This window comes from Camelus ferus, chromosome 20 (assembly GCF_009834535.1).
Source record: "Camelus ferus isolate YT-003-E chromosome 20, BCGSAC_Cfer_1.0, whole genome shotgun sequence".
Lineage (NCBI taxonomy): Eukaryota > Metazoa > Chordata > Mammalia > Artiodactyla > Camelidae > Camelus > Camelus ferus.
This window is the reverse complement of record NC_045715.1, coordinates 7,315,352-7,337,994: the sequence shown is the minus strand read 5'-3', so window position 1 is coordinate 7,337,994 and position 22,643 is coordinate 7,315,352. Positions and strand designations below refer to the sequence as shown.

The following is a 22,643-nucleotide window of genomic DNA, read 5'->3' as shown; positions in this document are numbered from 1 at the left end:
TTTGGGTTAAATCTCCAAGGAGTCTGGTATTCACTCGCAACTTCCTGTGGAAATAGAAGTTGTAATAATCACTACAAATTATCTTGCATTGCAACCTTAGCACCTTTTTGGGCTGCTCACATATCCAGCATCGAATCACAGAATAACTTTATTTTTTAATTGTGAAATTGATGCTCTTTGTTCTGTACGGCAGATTTCATTTTATTCACTTGAAATTAAAGCAAGTTATTTAATACCTTTTCATGAGGCTAGATAGTTATGAAAGAAATAATGTGTTTGGATTTTATTTCCATATTCTTGGAGAGAAGGCCATAATCTGCAGAGTGACCAGGGTGGTGATGGGGGGAACTGTTCATTATTAAGAATTTGTATTTGGTTAGTAAAATTTCAGTTTCCTTAAACTTGGCAAGTTTCTGCATAACCAACAAATTAATTCACAAATTAAGCTTTGTGAATATATTTTTGAAGTTTTTAAAATCTGTTTTTGAGACTTAATCGGAAATACTTGTCTCATATCTTTGTTAACCAGGGACCGTTCTGTGCTGGAGAGATACATCGCTGATCGTTCACAATACTTTGTGTCCACACATCTATGTTTCAGCAGTTCTGTCCCCAGCTCCTCATAAATCCACTGCACTCACTGCCTCACCCCCGGCATACACCCGTACCCAGACAGGTGTTTCAGGAGCTCTCACAGGGTTGTTCAGGAGTGGTTCTGGTCAGTTATTTCATGAGAATAGTCCTTTGCTCAGATCCCCTTCTGCTGGGTAAGGCGTGTGCCCCACAACCACCTAACATCCCCCACTGGGTCTGTGGAGTGCTGAGTGCCTGCCGAGCGCTGCTGCTTGGCAGAAGTCACTGATGCTCGCATCAGGTATCCGGGCTCTGCTGGGTACCAACTGCTGATTCAGAGAGCCCCGCAGGCATCCAACTCCAAGCCGTATTCTATGGAAAAGTTGAAAAGAATCCTGTATCTTCATTTCTCTTCTGTGCTGGAGAGATCACAAAGCACTCCTCTCCTGCAACCCCAGCACTGCATGCAAATTTAAGTACATCCTGTACTTTTTCCATCACTGTGTTCTCTCCCTGGGCCCCACAGGGAACTGAGCCACGAAGAATCCCAAGTAACAGAGTCTGTACCCAGCATTACTCCTCTCATGTCCAAAGCTTTGTTACTAAGCTAGCCTTGTCTGTATCTGCCTCCTCCCTCAGTGCACCTCCTGGGAAGAGTTCCCTCCCAAGATACGTTGCTCGGGCTCTCGTGTAAAGAGGACTGGCTGCCCCACCAGTTTGCAGAGAATTCTGAGCCAAGAAGTGAGCCAGCGGCACCACCTCCCAATATATAGATACACAGGTGACTAAATGCTTACACGCATGCAGCATACTAGAAAAATGTTTAAAATACTTTATAGGCAAACTGGATCTATCATGCTCCCCAGATACTGCGTTTTTATATATTGAAGGTTTGTAGCAACCCTGCATCTAGCAAGGCTGTCCGTGCCACTTTTCCAACAGCATTTGCTCACTTTGTATCTCTCTGTCACATTTTGGCAATTCTCAGACTATTTCAAACTGTTTCGTTATTATATTTGTTATAGCGATCTGTGATCAGTGATCTTTGCTGTTACTGCTATGACTCGCTGAAGGCTCAGAAGATGGTTAGTATTTTTCAGCATAAAGTATTTTATAATTGAGGTACATACACTTTTTAGACATAATGATGTTGCACACTTCATATACTTCAGGGGGCAGAGACATAAAGGACAGTGCAGCATACACATAACTTTTATATGTACTGGGAAAACAAAAACCTCACGTGACTCACTTTGTCACAATACGTGTTTGTTGTGGTGGTCTGGAGCCAAACCTACAGTATCTCCAAGATCTTGCCTGAATTGAAATTAGTAAGTTTTAAATATTGATATTTATGTTAAAAAGTCTAGAACAAAGAAGATATTTGAGTCCTGCTAGCTGGCTTCCACCGCGTGACGGGTCTCTTTACAACCTGGGGACGCCTGCGGCCCCCCTCTACTTTGCGATCCAGTGATGCTTTATCAAAGCTCTTCCGGTGTCTTTCTTCCTTCTCCCTAATCCCCAGCAGTCTTTACTTGCCCTGTATATATTCACACATAATAATCCTGGTAACTGTCTAAACCTGTCAAAGAAGAGTGTTGTCAAAGGGAAAGAGGTCAAAAGTGGACCCCTGAAGTTTGCAAGGCTCATTCCTGGCACAATTCTGGCAAACTCATTCATTTATCCACCGACGCTTACTGAGTGACTAATGTGTGCTAGGATCTTGACCAGTTTGGGAGAAGGAGAGTGGTCAGTGAAAACCAAAAGACAGCTGGGGGTCCTCCAGCCGGAAGGAAGAACACCTACAGTGGGGGTGGGGGTGGGGGGTTGGGGAGTAGACGGGTAAGCATTGGGTGAACCTCAGATACTCAGATATGCCTGGAGCAGAGGGTACACACAGGCACCCGGAAGGAGAGGAGGCTTAGAAAGGTGGGTAGAGGTCATTTGGCTAAAGAACTTAATTATTTGATTTTTTAAATTTTTCCAGATTTTTATGGCAAACAGTGCAAATTATTCCTGAAACAGCGTGTTGGATGTCAGGGAATGGAGGTTAAAATGCAGGGTTTATGTCTGGGCTATCTCAGTGCCGTCCACTATTGTAATGAACGTTCCTTCGCCTGAGCTCTGTACTGTGTTATTTGCCCTGTATTAAAATATTGATAACAACAGTAACAATGCTGGTAATGATTAAAAATAATAAGATTGTCACTGGACTAGGCTTGCTTTGGGGCTTTGATTTTTGTATAATTTTAACTAGGGGAAAAAAATTCTGTTTTCACTTCTTACAAGATGGTAATCTGACCAGTATTCTGTGGACTGACTGCTACAAACCCATTAAAGGAACTCTAAGTGGGTTTATTTGTTTTGATTGAAGAAAAAAGCCTTCTCTTAGTGTGGGAATGGGTCACTCTTGACCCAGACACCCCTCCCTGTGGTGTGTCGGTGGATGAAGCAGAAGCGGGTAACTAAGGAGCTGAAGGACCCGCGGGTGCCCTTCTCTGAAGGCGTCTCTGAAAGGCCTGCAGAGGAACATTAAACAGCTGCTGATCTTCTGAAGACGGTTGAATCCTGGTAGCTTAGAGAAGGTGAGACTCAGGGTTTAAGCAGACACCGCGATCCACTGCTGAGAGTGGGGCTGCTGGTGTTTTCTCTCAGCTTGCTTGAGACATACATGACATGTAGCACTGTGTACGTCTAAGGTGTACAGTATGATTGGACACACTTATGTATTGTGAAATGAGTACCACCATCTCATTAGCAAGCTAACATCGCCATCTTGTCACATAATTACCATTTTTTTGTGGTGAAAACATTTAAGATCTATTCTCTTAGCAACTTTCCAGTATATAATACAGTATTGTTAACTATAGTCAAAATGCTGTGTATTAGATTTTCAGAATTTACTAATCTTATAATTGGAAGTTTGTACCCTTTGACCAGTATCTCCCCATTTCCCCCACTTCCTAGCCCCTGGTGACTACCACTCTGTTTCTATGGTTTGGCTTTTTTATTTTTTATTTTAATGAAAGGAAGTGCTGGGGATTGAACCCAGGTGCTTCGTGCACGTTAAGCACACGCTCTACCACTGAGCTATTACCCTCCCCCCTCGGCTTTTTTAGATTCAGCATATTCGTCTCTGTCTAATTTCACTTAGCATAACGCCGTCAAGGTCCATCTGAGTTGTTCTAACAGCAGGATCTCCTTCCTTTTCATGGCTGATATTCGAGTGTGTGTGTGTGTGTGTGTGTGTGTGTGTATTACCTCTCTTTTATCCATTCATCTGTTGACAAATGCTTAGACTGTTTCCATATATCGGCCTTTGTTGATGCTGCTGCTGCTGCAGTGAACATGGGGCACAGGCGTCTCTGCGATGTTGTTTTCACTTCCTTTGGGTATATCCAGAGTTGGGATTCTGGGATCACATGGCAATTTTTAACGTTTTGAGACCACCCATGCTGTTTTCCATCATGGCTGCACCAATTTACATTCCCAACAGTGCACAAGGGTTTGCTTTCTTCATATCCTTGCCAACAGTTTTGCTAACTCTTGTCTTTTTGACAACAGCCATTCTGACAGGTGTGAGGTAATAGCTCATTATGGTTTTGCATTTCTCTGATTAGTGATGTTTATCTTTTCAGATGTGTGTTGGCCATGTGTATGTGTTCTTTGGGAAAATGTCTATTTAGTTCCTTTGCCCATTTTTTAATCAAGCTTTTTTTTTGCTATTGAGTTGTATGAGTCTTTATATATTTCGGATATTAACCCCTTACCAGAGGCCCCATCAAAAGATACCATCACATTGGGGTAAAGCCTCCAAATTATCAATATGGGAGACACCAACATTCAGTCCATAACACCCTGATTGTGCCCCTTCTCTTTGTTAATGATTTGAATAAAGGTGCCAAAAATTTTAAAATTACTAAACCTAAAGGGAAAATAAATACATATTTAGGAATTTGGATACTGTTATCAGAGTACAAAGATGGGGCTGAAATAAAGAAGATAAATTCGAAAGGGATAAAGGTTTAAAATTCCATTTAAGTAAAAAAAAAATCAGTTGTGTATAGGTTGGGCAAGGCTTGAATTTGACAGCAATTAACATGAGGAGTGCCTGGTAAAGTCTGTTGACAATGACTGACTGATGTGATGTGTGAATGCAGTCTTCTGATACTTTAATAGAAATACAATGTCCTGATCCCAGGGAGGCCACCAGTCTTTCTGCATTCTTCCCTGAGTAGTAGGCCCCCTTCAGAGTGCTGTATTCAGATGCAGCAAATATAAGGAAAAAATACAGCCAAACCAGTGGTCTTGTTTCTGTTTGAGCAATGCAGATGGTGTCTCATGGATCTGCAGAGACAGTTCATTACTAAAGTGCCTGTGAAATGCAAGGTGACATAGCTAGTGTACAGCGAGTTTGAATTTCATAGAGTAGACCATGCAATAAAATCCTTGGTAGATTTGTAGAAAGTAAGCAGGAACTTGGTATTTTTATCATAAAGTCACATAAAAATTAATACCTGATTATAATCAAAACAAATTTCAAGAGACCAAAATGAAACAAATTTCAAGAGACCATCCCCACTGTCTAAACCATTGCTACTCCAGGTGTGATCTATGGGCCAGTAGCATCGACACCACATGGGAGCTTGGAGAGATGCAGACTCTCAGGCCCATCGTGGGCCAACTGAGTGAAAACCAGCACTTTGACAAGATCCCCAGATGATCTGTATGACCTTTAGAATCTAGAGCATGAAAACCTTTTAGTTGTGTTCAGTGAAATCTTTAAAAAGCTGTAAAAATCTCTTTTTTTTTTTTTATATCCTCTTAAAGCGTGATGCATTACTTTGGTTAGAATGACAATGAAGGATGAGGCAATCATGCTGGCTTATGTGACTACTGCATTGTCCTAGGCAATTCTATCTTTCTTACATTTTAATATTTTTCTTTTTAGCACAAATTGAAATGACTGAGTATTGGTGAGAATTCCTAGGATGATTAAACAGCACAATCTTTTAAGATACAGAAAAAATAAGACCTCTGGGATCCCACAGTGTATCCTAGATTTATAAAAGGGTCCACTGGACTCACGTTAATTGCAAAAAAAAAAAAAAAAAAAGTTTAATTCTACTTTTAAAATAGACAAATTTTTCTTTGTTTTTTGGAAGAAAGAATCTCCTGGAAAATAAAAAAAAATCTCAAGGAATAAAATTCGGTCCAGTAGAACTTGATGACATACCAAGTGTTAAAAGAGGGTTAAAATCTTTCAAAATATATTGGAAACCAGATTGTGTACATGAAAACACAGCAAGGAATGCAAAGTGATATGAAATTAGTATCAAATGAGTTCCCTGAAGGTTTAGAACAATCAGAGTTTCATCAGGCAATTCACTAAGCATTAAGTTCCCATTAGGTGCCAGGTGTGGTTCTTGGAATTGGGATAATGTGGCCTACTGGGTCTTGTTTTGATGGAGGACCCGGACAGTAAGCAAGTTAACTAGCCAGTGAGCATCTGCATAATGATAATTGTGATGACAGAATACATGGAGCAGGTGAAGGGATGGAGATGGACCAGGACGCCCCAAAGCAATTAGGCGAGATTAGTAATTAGGCCCCCGGGAGACACATCAGGGGAACAAGAAAGGAGCTGCCGTTTGACCAGACACCCAGGAGGAGATGAGAAGGAGCCGTGGGGAAGGGGCAGACAAACCAACTGCGGTAGCACTTGCTGTGCTGGAGAAGACCTTTCCTTCTCCTTAACTGAGTGGAACCACCCACAGCCTCAGGCTCACCCAGGACCATCAGCCTCTGGTTTCTTGGTCGCTCAGTGTGAGGAGATGGACCCCCACACAAGGAACAGTGCTCGCCCTGCAAAGAGCCCTGCCTCTGCTGCCCCAGCCCCGAAGCCTTTCCCTCTGACGGTGTGAAACCCTCATCAGCCGTTACCGGACTTCCTTCAAGTTTCACAAGGCAGATCCACTCTGGAGCTTAGTCTGCTTCCACGTCTGTAAACTGGGAAAAATACCCAACTTGCATGGCTCTTGTGAAAATTATAGCTAATATCCATCAAATGCCTGGCACGTGTTGAGTGTTTGAAAAACAGGAGCTAATTATTATTGCTCACCATTGTGGTTATTATGAAATTCTTTTAAGGATTTGGATACTATACCTTCTTCCAACTTAACTGTTTTATAATCTTAATGGCTTTTGCTCTTTTTAAAAAGCAGTGAGGAAGGGAGTTGGCAGTGGGAAGTAGGTACCTATTCTGATTGAGTAAGTGTCTTTACAATGTCCTGTAAAATGAAGTCAACAAAATAGGACCAACCCAAGAGCTCAAATCACTGGATTTTTATGTAACACAATGCCCATGATAGATAAATACTAAAAGCCATCAAGTGCCTAAAACATAAATGAGGGACAGAGGGAAGGAGGGAGCGAGGGAGGGAAGGGATGGAAGGTGAGAAAGGGAATGAGGAACGTAAAGGAAGAGGGACAGGAGGGGAGGGGAGAAGGAAAGGAAGAGAAAAAACCAGCATTGGAGGTCCCATCATTTAGAGACCAGAGAAAGCCCAGCAGAGTTTGGGTGGCGGGTTTATTTCTGCCTTGCTTCTGGCTTGGCTTCTGTGGAATGGCCCTTAATCACAGGGATGGTGATTCTGATCCGATGGCAAGACAGCCTTTGCTGCAGACGGTCTGGGCCATCGAGGTGTTCGGGATGAGGCGGTCCCCACAGCGATCAGCGTTCACGCCTTCAAGAACAGACCGGGAAATGTCCTCCAGTGTGATATGCCCCTGGTTTATGTTGAGTCCCAGTCAGCGTCATGGCAGCCGGAAACCAGGTGCCCTTCATGGTTCTCGTGTCTGAGGTGCTCTCCGAAAACGGCAGCTGAGGCAGGAGGACGTGGTGATCAGTCCAGCACGTCAAGTCAGAAGCCAGGAGGACCATCTTGGGACTCGCGAGTTTGTACCCTTTGACCCCCTTCACCCAGTTCTCCTACGCCCCACCTCCCGCCTCTGACAATCACCAATCTGTTCTCTGTATCTATGAGTTTGGTTATTTTGTTTTTGTTTTTGTTTTTTGTTTCTTCTGGAGTCCACACATTAATAAGGTCATACACTATTTTCCTCTGTCTGACTTATTCACTTAGCATAATGTCCTCAAGGTCCATCCATGTTGTCACAAATGGCGTGATTTCCTTCTTTTTTATGACTAGTAGTTCCTTCCTCTTGGTTCTTACAGCACCTCCCTGTAAACCTCTCTCATCACGCTTAAGAAAACAGTTTATAGTCACTGATGACTTGTCTGTGTGAGGATAGGGGCCACGCCTCACTGGCCCTTGTGTTTCAGCATCTGGCGTGGTGCGGGCACGCGGTAAAGTCCAGGTAACTGGTTAGTGACTCAGTAAATCAGTGACTGAAAGAATTCGTTCATACTCATCTCTTTCATGCTCTACTCTCTTCATATGTTCCCCTCTTTTCTTTTGCTTCTCTTTGTCTCCACTGTGAGTGAATGTCTGCAAGATAGTAGCAATAGCACGAGCTTTGTGACCTTTAGAGTTTTCTTAGACCTACAGATGTTGGAAAGTGGATTTTGAACCCTGGCAAACAAACCGGAAAAGGTTAAACATTGTGGGTGGATGTGGCAACGAAGAGGATTTCACCGGTGTTTGTTATGGGCAGTGGCGCGGGTTACGTCAGCGAGGTAAACATTCTTTGCTCAGGAATGAGAGGGCTCTGGACGGGTCTGCCCACTCCAGCTGGCAACACAAACAATATTCTGTCCCATGGAGAAGTTGGGTAGCTGACCTTTCTCCAGTCTGGAGATCTCCTGAGATGTCCGTCATGGGGACCAAAGATAAAAACATCCAAACTTGGTTTAGCCCAGATACTTTTCACGGAGATATCATGAACCAACAAAGGTCCTAACACACTGGTCAGCGAATAGTGGGTGCTAATAACTGCTAGTCTTTCTTGCTCATCCTCCTTCCCAAGCTTTGTCAAGTTCCCAGAGACCGAAGTTTCCTTGAAATTTCTCTCAGGATCAAGGTCAGGAATGATGGCTGGTGCAGGTGGTAAGTGCCGACGCGCACATCTTCTCAGATGCCAGTAACTTAATTCTCTTTGGCACTTACACTTTCTTTGAGAATAAGATGCTTTGACTGCAGTCCAGCTATTGATTATAGAGAATGTTCTGTACGAACTTCCTGAGGGCCGCCCTGCTCAGCTCAGATTTAGTCAGGGACCAGTCCACTCACCCGGAATGCTTGCCAAAGGTCCTCTCCTGGGAGCACGGCCGTGCTCCATGTGCTCCGTGTTCTCCTGCCTTGGCTTGAGGGGGTGCTCTGGAAGTCTGGAGGTCTGCTTTCCTTAAGTCCTGGCAGTTGAAAGCCCTCAAAGCCAGGACATTGGAGATTCTGTCCACTGCATGTCACTGGCAGTGGTTTGTTTTGAGTCATTCCCCCCAAATCCACTGAAATCATTTTTTTCTTTATCTTTTCAGGAGCATCTAAAGGCCTTTGATGATGAAATCAATGCTTTTTTGGACAATATGTTTGGACCTCGGGGTGAGTGAGCTGCTTGAGAACTTCATGTGGTGGGAACACAGCTGACTTAGAGAGGATTGTCGTTTCTGGTGTCTTAAAGAGTAAGGTACTTAACACGCAGAGCCTTTCACCCACCCTCCATTTGATGTCCGCCTCCCAGGACGTGCAGAGGCCTCGTGCCTCCTGCTCAGCCTCCCTGGGGCTCAAGCTCTGGGAGCAGGAGCGTGAACAGAGTGCAGTGGATACTGGCCTGGAGGCACCTTCCATCTACGCTGCTGCCTCCTCTCCTCGCCTGCTGCCCATCCCTCCCACTTCCGCCCCGCAGTCATGCGCGGCCTGTCAGCCCTGCCCTGTCTAGGTAAATCCCCGGTAAAGATGAGTGACTTTCTCTGCCCAGGGCCACGAGTTCTGGCTTCTCAGCTCCGGTCCTTCTGCATGTCTAGGTCGTTCCTCCACCACTGGTCCCTCAGCCCCTACAGGGCCTCCCAGCGTGTCTGCCCCTTTCTCATCATGTGTGACCTGTCAGCTGGAGTAATATTTTCAAAGCCTATATCCTGTTCTGTGGCACTGCAGCTTAAAACTCATCCGTGTCTTCCCGGTGTCCTCAGGATAGAAACCAAACTCCTCACCGTGGACCATGTTCCCTGTACTGTCCAGTCCGACAGTCCGAGCTCCTCTGCCTCACTCCCTGGACGCCTCTTACGCCCTCAGATACGGCAAGTTCTTTGCTATGCTGTTCCTCCCGCTAAGTCCTACCCCCTCACACACCAAGTGTCACTGTCCCCTCCTCAGTGAGGCTTTCCCTGGTCAGGACGCCAGAGATTGGCCCTCAAAAGCAGGCCCTCCTTACTCTCCCCCGCGGCCTCTGTTTATTTCCTTCACCTACTTCGTTGTTGTTAATAGCTCTCCCGCCAGCGCAGGAGCTATGACGGATCTGCGGGGCCTCTCACAGTTCTAGGAACCTATTAGGCACGTATTTAAATAAATATGTAGTGCAAATAAACGAATAAATTCTGAACAACATGTTTTGTTTCCCTTGAGTCTTTCTGGTTCACAAAGATGTGAAAAACCTGCAAGTTGTCTCCTCAGCATCACTGGGGGAGGTGGGGAATGAGGTTTTCCTGTTTCTCAGAATCCTTAAACGGAATCATTTAGGGAGTATTTAGACCAATCTCTAGTTTCTACATGGGCTCCATAAACTACCCTAAGGGAATGACTATTTGCACGGTTTTGATGAAATGATGCTCTGTGATTGGACAGAGCTTTACAAATCATGTATTTTCACATTGTCTTTGGTTTTTGTTTTCTTTTCCAGTTTATCCTTGGGAGGCTCCTGTGAGGCAGGCAGGCTGGGATCCCCATAGCTCGTGACCTGCTGTAGTTAACGTGTTCTGTTGAGTTCTAGCAGGGAGCACAGAAGGCATGGCGCGCTAACATCGTCATGCGGGGCTTCTGGGCGGCTGGCTTTCCACGTGACATTTCCACTAGGGGGTTAACTAGCAGTGTCTCTGAGCCAAGGCCGCACTGAACTTTGCCATCAGTAAGATCACAGTGACCTGGAATTATGTGGCTAGGGGATTAGCTAAGGATAGGATTGCAGTTGTTTGCTTAGCTTTGGTCATTTTTATGGAAGTTTCCTTTGTGGCAAGGAGATTGTGAGATTGACAGTTGACAGCTGGATCAGGTGACCTCCACAGTGACAAGGAGTCTCGCCCCAGGCCATCAAGAATCCTTTTCCCCTTTGAGAAGTGGCCCAGGCTTCAGCGGTCTGAGGCCACCTGGTGAACTTACAGGTGTCCCCGAGCCTTTTCTGACTTGACCTGCTCCATGTTGGTACCATCAGGATAGGTTGTTCTGGGCAAATACTTGACCCAGACGTGGAGTTAATGTCTTAAGTCCCAAAGATAATAAATGTTATGAGTATTTGTTCCCACCTTTTGGTTGAACGGTTACGACCCTCCCTAATGACCGTGGCAACATTTACAGAACCGTGGCAAGAGAAAAGGAAAGCCTCAGGTGCTGTATTAGGTAATATGTGCTACTCCACGTGCCAGTTGCTACGTATCTGGTGAGTCTCCCTCAACTCTGCACTAAGTGGTTATAAGTTGTAAGTGACACAGAGGAGAAATGTGAGACGTGGTCCATCTCACAGAGCATATGCCGCAGCTGGGAGGTAAAACTGACACCTCTGAGATGACAGAAAGCAGGGAAGTAGACCGTGTGTGTTACTAGTTTCCCGTCGCAGTGAAATCCCGCCAACCACGCGGCTCCCAGCAGCAGCTGTTGACTCAGTTCTGAGTCCTCGGCGCCAAGGCTCTGCCTTTGCTGTCTCCAGCTTGGCAGGCTCGCCCTACTGGAATCCCACTGCTCTGTTTGGGTCAGCTGAGCTCAAAACCATTCCTGGTTTCTGCACAATGATCCTAAGCAAATTCTGGGGGCTGTGGGTTTTAGGAGTTAGAAGACGGTATCAGTGTGCCTTCTCTCCCACCTACTCAAAGCTTCTCGGTGGGAGGCAGCGGCAAGGTAAACTGGGCCGGGAGTCAGGTGTGAATTCAAATCCTGACTCGGCTGCCAACTACTGTGTGGCCTTCTCTAAGTACTAATGCTTTCTGAGCTGTTTTTACATCCATAAAATGGCACAGTAAGCTCATTTGTGTTTATCGAGTTCAAGTAAATACAGTAACTGTTCCCAAGTTAGACTTTGAAGAACTATCGCTTGCCGCCTTTCTCACTTGTCCCCGTAACACAGGGTCCAGTTCAAGCCACGTTTGTTCCATGGAATCTTCCTAACTGCTCCAGCCCCTGCTGGCTGCTGCTCCTGAACTATCAGCCACACGCAGCTTGCCTGCGCTGGGCCGTTGTCCCTGTCGCGCGTGGTGGCTCACGACTGGCCACACCGCTGCTCCTCCCGAGCCTCACTGTGCGTTTCTTTTCAGATGCTCGAGTCAGAGGCTGGTTCATGTTGGACTCCTACCTTCCTACCTTTCTTCTCACTGTCTTGTATCTGCTTTCGATATGGCTGGGCAACAAATACATGAAGAACAGACCGGCCCTTCCCCTCAGGGGCGTCCTCACCTTGTACAACCTTGGAATCACACTGCTCTCCGCGTACATGCTGGTGGAGGTAAGTGCACAGCAGGAGGACATCCCCCGAGCGACTTTCAGGAGCAGTTATGTCTGGCCTCCCGGAACTGTCCACCGTCGCCTCAGTGCTGTCCTCTACCGTCTCAGAACAGCGCAGGGAACGACACTCAGTACCTTGTAATGGCCTGTAGTGGAAAAGAATATGCAAAGGAATATACGCGTATGACTGCATCACGATGCTGTCCACCAGGAATTAACACAACATTGTAAAGACACTATACTTCAGTAATAATAATCATAAAAAAACCTCAGGAAGCTCTTCCAGCATTTGATATTATTCCTTCCCAAAGTCCTAGCAGTCTTTGTTTCTAACTTGAATTTTTCTTACTCCAATTTAGACCAATTTCTTTAGTCCTTAGTCTTTCATTGTAATTTAAAATCACAGTTTCAATCTGAATGGGCCTTAAAAGGTCGTATGTTACCGTTTTCTCCTTCTGTAGATTATGATACTGAGGCTTATAAAAGTTAACCTGACTTGCCTGAGAATACACAGCTGTTATGGAACCGAGTATTTTTAAAATTAAATATCAAATGCAGTTAGTTGGACCGAAATGCAAATATACCATCCCTTAAAGGCTCCTCCCCGCAGCTTTGGACCGCCGTGTGTCCTCAGGGCTGACTTCTGAGGTCTGGGGCGACACTCCAGGGGCCACAGCCGCTCTCGCTGCATCATGTCTTCCCTATTCCTTTAGAACGTGCCAAACCCAGGCAATTTTTTTTACAAGGAAAAGAAAAAGTAATGACTGCCCTGCCTCTACAGCCAAAGGTTTTATTTTACTATAATACAAGAGAAAATGTCAAAGTGTTAAATAAACCTGCTTGAGAGAGAAAGAGCTAAAACATAACTAAACCCTTCCAGGGAAAAGTTAGGATAAAATCATTCATATAAACGATCAGTGGCTAATGGTGGCACAAGTGTTGCTGCCTTCCTGGTGTCCTTGGAGTCCACACAGAAATCAATTCTTGCCCCAAATACAGGCCCTCTCAGCTTGGAGATTAATCTGTGCACTAGTCTAACAGGCACCATACTAATAATGATTCATAACTGTTATCTAAAATGACTGTCAGGAAAATCTGATTGTGGGATTTTAAGCATCAGAGTGCAGGAGGTGGAATTTGGGGTCAGGAAAGCCATGCCAACAGCTTGGAAATCACGTCACATGGCTGTTCTCTAGTTCACCTGACTCTAATGGGAATTTTTATTTTAGGTTCCCTACTAGGTAAATTTTAGTTACCTAGATGCGTTTGCAAGATAGTATTTGATGGGGCTAGTGTCTCCCTGTGTAACAGAGAGGAAGCTCCTCCTGCTTGGGCTGTCCACAGAAGTAGCAGCCGTGCCGAGGGGCCAGCCTGAACGTGTGACCGTGTCAGAAACTCGTCCCTGCTGGAGGCTTTGATGTAGGTGGAGTCAGAAGACCCGAAGTCAAGTGTCGGCTCTTCGCTTTCTCTAACTCTAGAGGAGTGACTTAGGTTCACTGAACCTTAGACAGCTCTGCTTTAACATGGTGTCTGTCCTGCCTTGCTGGCGTGGGAGCGTAAGGATGAGTCAGTCCTGTTCAGCCGACGCTGAGTACCTGCTGGGTGCGGCCGCGGGGCTACAGAGATGGCTGGATGTGGCTTCTGTGCTGGGAGAGCTCACAGACTAGCACAGGTAGCAGCTAGTAAACGTGAAAAGGCCTCGTAAATTTTCAGGCGAATATTAGGCACCATCAGCCAGAACAAGAACAACAGCTTAGTGTTTAAACAGCCAAGCGCGCGGTTTGGGGGAGAGCGTCTGCCCGGAGCTCGCTTCCCCACGGCCGGTTTCAGCCCCTGCTTGCCCTCTGTCCCTCTTCCCACACGCCTGTCTCTTGGTGCAGAATCACGCTGCTGACGGATTGCTCCTGGTCGCCTGCCTGTAGCCTCTCTCAGGGCGAGGGTTCTTCTCTTGGACACCACGGGGGTATGTTTAGTAGACCAGTCAAGTGACAGCTTCCTTTAACCTTGCTAACTGGTTATGCCCAGGCCAGAGGTTCGCTCAGGCCAGGAAGCTACACGACAGTTATGAATTATTCTTTCAACGGATAGGTTCTCCATCCCTGTGCTGTGGCAGGGGGTGTTCTGGACTCTGGAGCACAGCCTTTGCCCTCAGGGCACTAGGGAGCCACGGGCTGGGGGCCAAGGTGAACTTACATGCAGGATTTTCAATACAAGTACTGCTGTACCGCGCAATCCGCGGACACGGGGGGACCACGCTGTGGAGGGGGGCTGTCAGCCAGACACAGACTTTCCACTGTGCAGAGGCCGGCGCCCTGGCCCCCGTGTTGTCCAAGGGACACCTGCGTTCTTGCCATCTGGAAAGTTCAGTCTCTTTTAAACTTTCACTGGATTCATTTATCCTGGTAATCTGTAATTGTGATGTTAACTGCAAGATGTTTTTGTTAGAAGGAAAGAGCAGTAAATAAGGATATTGGAGAAAAGACTCTAAAACATCCTCATTGTTTTTAGTAGTTCATGTCTTTTGACTGTTCAATTCATTAACGCCTCTCCCTCCCTGCTCTGCTAGTGAATGCTAACAGTTCTGCACCTTCACACATTTCTGATAAGCAACAGAAAATTGTAGGCATTTACATGTAATATCTTATGTAAATCAAAGCCAAAGGCCTTATATTCTGGAATTTTAAGTTTCTTAGTATAGTGGGAAAGAAAGAAGAGAACTTCTTTTGTAGAATTTTCTGCAAAGAAAGTTCATCTTCTTATAATGTTGTAGAAACACTAGGCAAGGAATTAGAAGGGCCGAGTCCAGTCACTGCTGGACCATTTTCTAGCCTGTAAGCCAGAGCGAACAGTCCACTTTCATACAGTCATCAAGACGCGCCCTCGGGAAAGCGCCGAGCGCGTCGCCGCTCCAGGCGTTGAGCAAGGAACCCAGATGCAAAGATGAGCAGAAAAGGAGGCACAGACTTTATGGAGCTTTTTGTTTTTTGAGCATAACGGGGAAAACAGACATTAATCAATTATAATCACACAAATGACTGACTACCACGTAGCATAAATACAATGAAGAACTTGATTTAAGAACCTTTCTGAGCCTTGGGATTCACATCTGTGAAATGGTAAAAACTTCACAAAAGGATTGAGATGATCAACTAAGATCTTTATATATAAGCCAGCGTAAAGCACTATTAAAGTTTTCATGCTGTTTCCTCACATTTGTTTACACTTACTTCTACATTTTACTTGCAGAAACTTATGATAAATTCCTTACATAAAACACTGTGTTACACAAGCAATGGCTAAATTCTGTTACTTTTGGCAGATGTAAAGGTTAGAAGTAAATTATATTAACTAAGAAGTGTAACCACTGATAGCAGTTCAACAGCAAGAACTGGGTCGAGTCAAACTCCAGTTCTGGGAAGAACTCAAATCTAGAACAGACGCCAGTCAGAAACACGATGGGAAATCCAACACAAGAATTTGGATGAAAACTGAATTCCCCCTCTTCCTTGTTCCTTTGGCAGCTTATCCTCTCCAGCTGGGAGGGAGGCTACAACTTGCAGTGTCAGGCTCTTACCAGCGCAGGGGAGGCCGATATCCGGGTGAGTCAACCTCTGTAACTCTCTCTCCCTGTAAAGGAGGGGCTTTCTCCTTCCAGACACGGGGTTGGAGGCTGGGATTAGATCAGAAGCAGTCTCCTGCCCTCGTGGAGGTGCTTACTGGAGGGGGGGACAGACTGAATGAACAAACCAGGACGCATCCACACAGTGCTTCCCTCTGCAAAGGGCAACGAGGATGCCCTCTGCCCTGGTACAGAAGATACCGGATACAGCTAAGTGGGAAAAAGCAGCCCGCAGACCATGCTTATAGGAGAGTGCCTTCTGGGCAAGAAATGATGTGAACATGTGTGTGTTCGCTCATGTTCTTAGAAAGAAACAACAGCAGAATGCACCAAAAGCTACCAGAGTGGTTTCCTTTCCAGGGAGGGGACAGGGCAGAGGGTTTAGGGATGGAAGCTAGACTTCTCTGAACGTACCTTGTCTTATATCTGACTTCAGGCCCACTAGGTGTTTTTACAAAAGTATAAAACAAAATTAAATTTAAAAAGAAAGCAAGGCAGCCCCCCCCAAAAAATCTTGGAAATAAACTAGAATAACGTACCCATATCTTAAGTTAACACAACTACCCAAAGAAGAATTATTTTGGTGACTCTAGACACTGTGTTTTGACTGCACATCCCTAGTGAAATATAGCTTAACAGTATTCAGGAAGTTTTTGGCTGCTATTATTAATAAAAATACTGATACTGCTTTTTAGGAGACTGTTACAGGTACACTTAGAATAAAGTATATAATAATGTTAGTATCATACAACTCATATTTGAAACATCATAGATGAGATTATTGAAAAGTTAAACTCAAACCCAGTAATCGTAGATTCAAATTGGAAATATTAGAATTAACTTTATTCTTTCTAAAAACAAATGTATTTCTTAGCTCTGTCTACAGAAAAGGCCTGGTTAGTCTGCGACAACCCAGCAATGAATACCCAGGTTGTGCTCTTTAAATAAAATCCAAACCAGAAGGGGTTAGGGTCCTCAGAGAGCTGGCTGATTCCTGGTTTGGGGGTGGGAATGTATATGAGAAGAATCCAGGCCACCTTGTGGCAGAAAGCAAGGAAGCCGCCCCAGATAGTAGGGTTGTGACAAGAAGATGTAGGAGCCACCTTGAAGGGGCTCCCACAGCTAATGATGGGACAGTCTGAGTATTGTAAAGAATACAGACATATTAGACGTATTAAAAAAATTTTAAATGATGCAAAAAGAATCCTCGTTGCTTTTTGAAAATTGCTAGAACACTAATTCAGTCTAGAAAAAAAAATTAAAGGGGAAAAAAATCAAAACATCTTGGCTTTCATATGTGAATTTCCAAATAACTAAAGAGGAAGAATTCTTCTCCATAAAAAAAAAAAGAAAAATGCCCAAGTATGAAGAGAGCTTGCAAACCACCCTTTGGCAGCTTCTTGTGAAGTAACAGAGCCAGGCAGCCGTCATCTGTAAGCGATGAACCTGCGGGGGGGGGGGGGGGAGATGGGTGGGAACTTAATGACTGGATTAGGCGGTTGCCACCCGAACCCACTGTGCATCTGAGTCTCAGTGGAACGACCAGAAATCACGGCCCCCTGGGTGTGATGTTACGGAGCACCCACGGAGCACGGTTGACTTAACTGCGTGGGATTTTCAATGCAAGTACTGCTGTACCGCGCAATCCGCGGACATGGGGGGCCTGCGCTGTGGAGGGGGGCTGTCAGCCAGACACAGACTTTCCACTGTGCAGAGGCCGGCGCCGGGGCCCCCGTGTTGTCCAAGGGTCACCTGCGTTCTCGCTCCAGACCTTAAACCTGAATCCAAGTCAGGCCTCTAAGTCGAATCACTATTTACAGAAAATGCGGCGGATGGAGAAACAAGGTAAACAACACTAGGAAGAAACCGTATTCCAGGTCCGTACTGTCGGGAGTTCTGTACAACTGACCTCTTTTCTAAAGAAGTGCAGGACATGAAGGAAAACAGGAGCAAGGAAAGGAGCCTGTCACTGGTTAGAAGGGGCCTAGCCACCGTGTCAAACAGGTGCAAGCTGGACCCTGTCTGGGTCCTGATTCAGACAAATCTCTTACAAAAAGACACTTCTGAGAGAGATTTGGACATTGATGAGGCTATTAGAGGATCCTGAAGAGTTGTTAATTTTGTTAGATAAGATAGTGTCTGGAGGTTATGTTAAAACAAAATCTCCCTGTTAGAAATTGTGTGAGAGAGAATATGAGATACTCTGGATTTGCTTATGCTGCCTTCCTCCCACACCAGCAAAAGTGGCAGGAAATAGAACTGATTCCACAAATGGGAATCATATTGAAGATTCTGAAGTTCAGTGTTAGATACCAGAGGGTTTGTATGACTTACTCATTCTGCATTTGTGAATGTTCGAAATTTTCCATAATAAAAAATATGGGCTATTCATAAGAGAAGGTAGAAACCTTTTAATTACAAATTTTAAGATGTGCATTTTTAAACATCTTCAAAGCTATAATGCAAAGAGTAAGATACACAGATTATACCCATTTCATTTCCAATATGTCATCACAGGCCGTTGTGCTTTGGGACACGTACAGTTCTCTGAAGGTCATTGTCCAATGTATGTATTTATTTATGGTTTAATATTTTTGAGGGTTAATTTTTCCCTTAAACATTAAGAAGGATAACACCCCACCTTGTGATTTTCTTCTTGGGAAGTAAACAGTAGGGCATTACATTCTGATGTCAAAATTCCTATTATACAGTGTTTCCTTTCATGTTTAAATGTTAGTGCTGAGAACACAGTGCCTTTATTGAAAGTGTTTCCTGCAGATGGGATTGTGAGGGCTTCAGGAGGGAGGGGAAGTGGCAGTCATGACCTTGTACCATGTTTGTTTTTTTTTTTAAAGGAGGTCCTGGGGATTGAACTCAGGACCTCGTGCATGCTAAGCAAGTGCTCTACCACTGAGCTATTTCCCTCCCCCCAGGTAGCATTATGTTTAAGGGACAAAATATGAACATTAAAGGAACAGAGGAAAAAACCAGTGTAACAGCAGTAGTGATCTCCTGCTGAGCACTGGGCCCTGAGCAGATGGTCTCCGCCCCCAAGTGACTGACAGCCTGGTGGGAAGGAGTCCTCACACTCACCCTGCTTGGCTATGGCTGTTGGTGACAGAGGCGTAAAGTGACTTGGGACCACAGATGAAGAAGCCGGGTTAATTCAGCCTGAGAAAAGAGAGGAGGGGGCTAGTTACAGAGAAAGCTGGTATTCGAGAGGAGTGCTCCTCAGACGGCAGGACCGTGCCTGACGCTGGGTAGCAGAGAAATGGAGGGAGGAGGGGGAGAGGCGTGGGCCGGATGCCAGGTGGTGCGCTGGGAGGAGGGTGGTGGCCACAGCAGCCCCCAGACCTGGGAAGAGCCTGCATCAGCGTAGACTTGGTTCTGTCGCTGCAGAGGAGTGACTGGATCGGATTACGTGCTTTGCAGAGAGAATTCCTCTCTAGAGTGGGCTGGATGGCTGGGACCAAAGGCTCCGGGTGAGATGCTTTCCTGACGGTCTGAGAGGCAGGCGCGCTGGGGCGGCCCCGGGCGATGTCCTGGCTCACCTTTCCGCCCTCCCGTTTCTCGTCCTCACAGGTAGCCAGGGTGCTGTGGTGGTACTACTTCTCCAAGTTAATTGAGTTCCTGGACACGATTTTCTTTGTGTTGCGGAAAAAAACCAGTCAGATTACCTTTCTTCACGTCTACCATCACGCCTCTATGTTTAATATCTGGTGGTGCGTTCTGAACTGGATACCTTGTGGGCAAAGTAAGCACTTTTGTCCGTTTTTCGGTTCTCGGTGAGGGGTCTCTCAGTGGGCACTGCCCGAGGGTCAGGGGAGGGAGGGGCCCTCCCGGCCTGCTTGTCGCACAGGGAGCACACGTTCCATTTCTGGTCTTTGATCTTGGCAGACTCTTTGAGTATTAAGGTTAAATTTTTAAAATGTTTTCTTTTTTCATGCACCAAAAACTGTCGGATGACTCTATTACCTGGTGCTGTAAAACTAAATGTAACACCTTCCACCGTCACCACTTGGCTGTGATATAGATTGTTTTTCAACTTTCTTTTTTTTTAAAGTCATTTCAACTTTTCGGGCTTGTTTTCTCATTCTGAAAAAGTCATGTCGCTCTGACCCACAAGAGCAATTAATTTTTTTTTTAATGAGAAGTCACTAAGTAATACATTTTATTATCACACTCAATGCCCTCATTCATATGTATGTATTTTATACAAAACAAAAATTTCATGGACCAGTATTTAGCCTGGCTGTGTGTGATGTGCGTTTAAAACAAAATTTGATTTCACTTTTCAAAACGCTGCTCTCACTACATTGATTTCCCAATTCACTAATGCGTCAGTTATGACCTGCAATTTGAGAAACACTGAACTAGAGAGAACGGTACTTTTCTATTCGGTACTGTCTTGTGCCCAAGAATTTAACAGTATTCTGTGAAAAATTAGAACAAGTTAAAACTTAATTCAAAATTAAGTTTTGAATATTTTTGATATTTTTGATATTTTGATATTTTGAATATTTTGATATTTTTAAAAACCCCAGGGTATCTGGAAGACATCAGTGACTGTGAAGATGCAAATTTAAACTACAGTGCGAAGAAGGAAATTGCTAGGGGTGCACTGGGCAGAAGGAGATGCTGTTACACCTCTCCTAGCCCGACAGGCTCCGGTTTGAGTTTAGTTATTAAGACTATAATAGACTTATACTGTGGTCAATATACTGACTATAATCAACACCAAAGGACAGTTATCAAGGTTAAGAATTTTAAGTGATGATCAACAGCTTCATTTACAAATCACTATAGCATCTAAAAGTCAGTCTTAACTGATCACTGTGTAAAGACATGGTATTTCAGTCACAGGGATTCTGTGTGTGACGATTTCTACTCAGTCTAGAATATCATAAAAAAAAACTATAAGCAACTATTTATTTTTTTATTAGTTGATAGAAATGAAAACTGAGGTTGGTAAAGAAATATCACTGATTCTATGCTGCCTGATACTCTAAAAACTATACTTGTGTGTTCACATAAATTCTCCACCTTGACAAAGTATTCCATCCAGCGTTTAAGGACTTGCTAGATTCATGGCGGTGTTCCTCTTGTTTCTTACTCATTGATTTGCGCTGATCTATCCAGATCACTAATCCAGGACTGGGAAGCCAGGCAGGAGAACTGATTAACCAACATCCAAAAAACTGTGCAGTGCCTTTTAGTTTACATATATTCTCATTTACTCCCGTCACGACCTTAAGCAGTAATTGTACTCATTTTCCAGATGAGAAAGGAAATTTACAAAGTCAAAGTGACATGTCCAAGGGGAGGGGCACAGCTAACAGGTGTCGGCTAGCTGCTCAGCCTGTCTCTTCTCCCGCCGGATTGAAAGCTCAGAGACCAGCCACCTGGATCCCAAGCTGACACAGAGCACGCACTCTGTGCTGGGCACCGTCCTACGCACTTCACATATTGATGGACGTACTCCTCACAACAGCCAGCTCCATTTCCGTTTCCGACATCTCACCTCTTGCAGCTCAATCCTTTCAACCCTTAGTTGACCCAACATAGATCTGAGCCCCACCTTGCTCCTTGGCTTCCTGAAATACAGTTCACCCATGTTAATGACAGAAGCTTTCATGAAGGTGACAGCAGGGGATGGAGGACTGCCATGGCACAGCGTAGCACAGCAAATATCCTGAAACTGGATTCTACGGTCCTTATCCCAAAAGTGCATGAGGTGGTCCAGCTCCTGGTCCAGTCTCCCGGGCCCGCCTCGCCGCCTCCTGCTGGACGAACTTCCCTCACCTTCCGCAGCATCTCCTGGTTTGAGGTCCCTTTCAAGTAGACTTTATTCACTTAATTATGAAGAGCAATACACTCTCCTCAACCCTCTAGTGCGCTCTTCCCGCAGTCCCAGGGGTGCAAAGGTTTAGCCACAGCAGAGACACTTGCTCTCTCAAAATTCTGCTGCCTTTAGGCTAATGTTTCGTTTTCTCCCTGATTAGCTGATAAGGATGACGGGGACAGCAGAACCTTTGCAGGTCAGGAACGACCTGTTTGGTTGGCACCCTGACTAGAAGACTGCCCCGTCCAGTCTTCTGTCTAGGGGACTTCCGCTGAGTCCCGGGAAAATGGCACAACAACCGGGGTGAATTCATCAGTGTGAACTGTTAGCGCTGTATTTGTTACTCACGTTTAGTAACGATGTACGGGAGGAGCAGCACTGGATGAAGAGTGAACAGTCCTCCTTTCTAGAAGACCAGTAATTTTCCATACTGTACTTTTCTAGGCTTCTTTGGACCCACGCTGAACAGTTTCATCCACATTCTAATGTACTCCTACTACGGCCTCTCTGTGTTTCCATCCATGCACAAGTACCTCTGGTGGAAGAAGTACCTCACGCAGGCCCAGCTGGTAGGTTACCCCGCGGTCAGCGCTCCGCGTGGAGAGTCTGCACGTTCCCACGGGGGTGGGGGGGGTGGGAGGGGGCAGGAACCCCGGCCCAGACGGCAGAGCTCTCCTGGGATGAGGAGGCCTGTTCTCTCAAAATGTTGCCTTGTAAGCGTGAGACCTTGTGTGTTAAAACGTCCTTTGTGTCGCAGCTAGCTTACTCCTCGCTCTGAAATGTAGATGACTGCTTTAAAAATTAATGTCTGTGACAGCATTTTTATCTAACTGATTTCAACTGGGATTTTTCAAGGAGAAAATTAATAATGGTACAATTATATACAGTTCCTAACAGAACTGCAAACAGCATTTCTGGATAGAGTAGTGGGCTGCTTCAGCCTTCT

At 45.2% G+C, this 22,643-nt stretch overlaps 1 protein-coding gene and 1 long non-coding RNA gene across 4 annotated transcripts in view; one reads left to right on the top strand and one right to left on the bottom strand.

Annotated features, from left to right (window-relative positions):
• The window catches only part of ELOVL2 (ELOVL fatty acid elongase 2), a 39,579-nt gene that overhangs the window by 14,554 nt on the left and 2,382 nt on the right, over positions 1 to 22,643 (top strand). The window contains exons 2-7 of one of the 3 annotated variants that reach the window (XM_032462495.1): positions 9,071 to 9,134; positions 9,722 to 9,829; positions 12,050 to 12,237; positions 15,758 to 15,835; positions 19,438 to 19,609; positions 22,142 to 22,266. In XM_032462495.1, the coding sequence (XP_032318386.1) occupies positions 9,751 to 9,829; positions 12,050 to 12,237; positions 15,758 to 15,835; positions 19,438 to 19,609; positions 22,142 to 22,266 (642 nt within the window). In that variant the 5' untranslated portion in view covers positions 9,071 to 9,134; positions 9,722 to 9,750. Of the gene's footprint in view, positions 1 to 8,652; positions 8,927 to 9,070; positions 9,135 to 9,721; positions 9,830 to 12,049; positions 12,238 to 15,757; positions 15,836 to 19,437; positions 19,610 to 22,141; positions 22,267 to 22,643 lie in introns of those variants that run through there. The other 2 variants (XM_006181086.3, XM_032462496.1) reach the window with 2 other exon arrangements.
• On the bottom strand, positions 16,927 to 22,218 carry LOC116658196. Its single transcript, XR_004313418.1, has 3 exons — positions 21,152 to 22,218; positions 18,949 to 19,026; positions 16,927 to 17,301 (listed from the first exon to the last, which is right to left on the bottom strand). It is a non-coding gene; the product is annotated as an uncharacterized LOC116658196 (long non-coding RNA).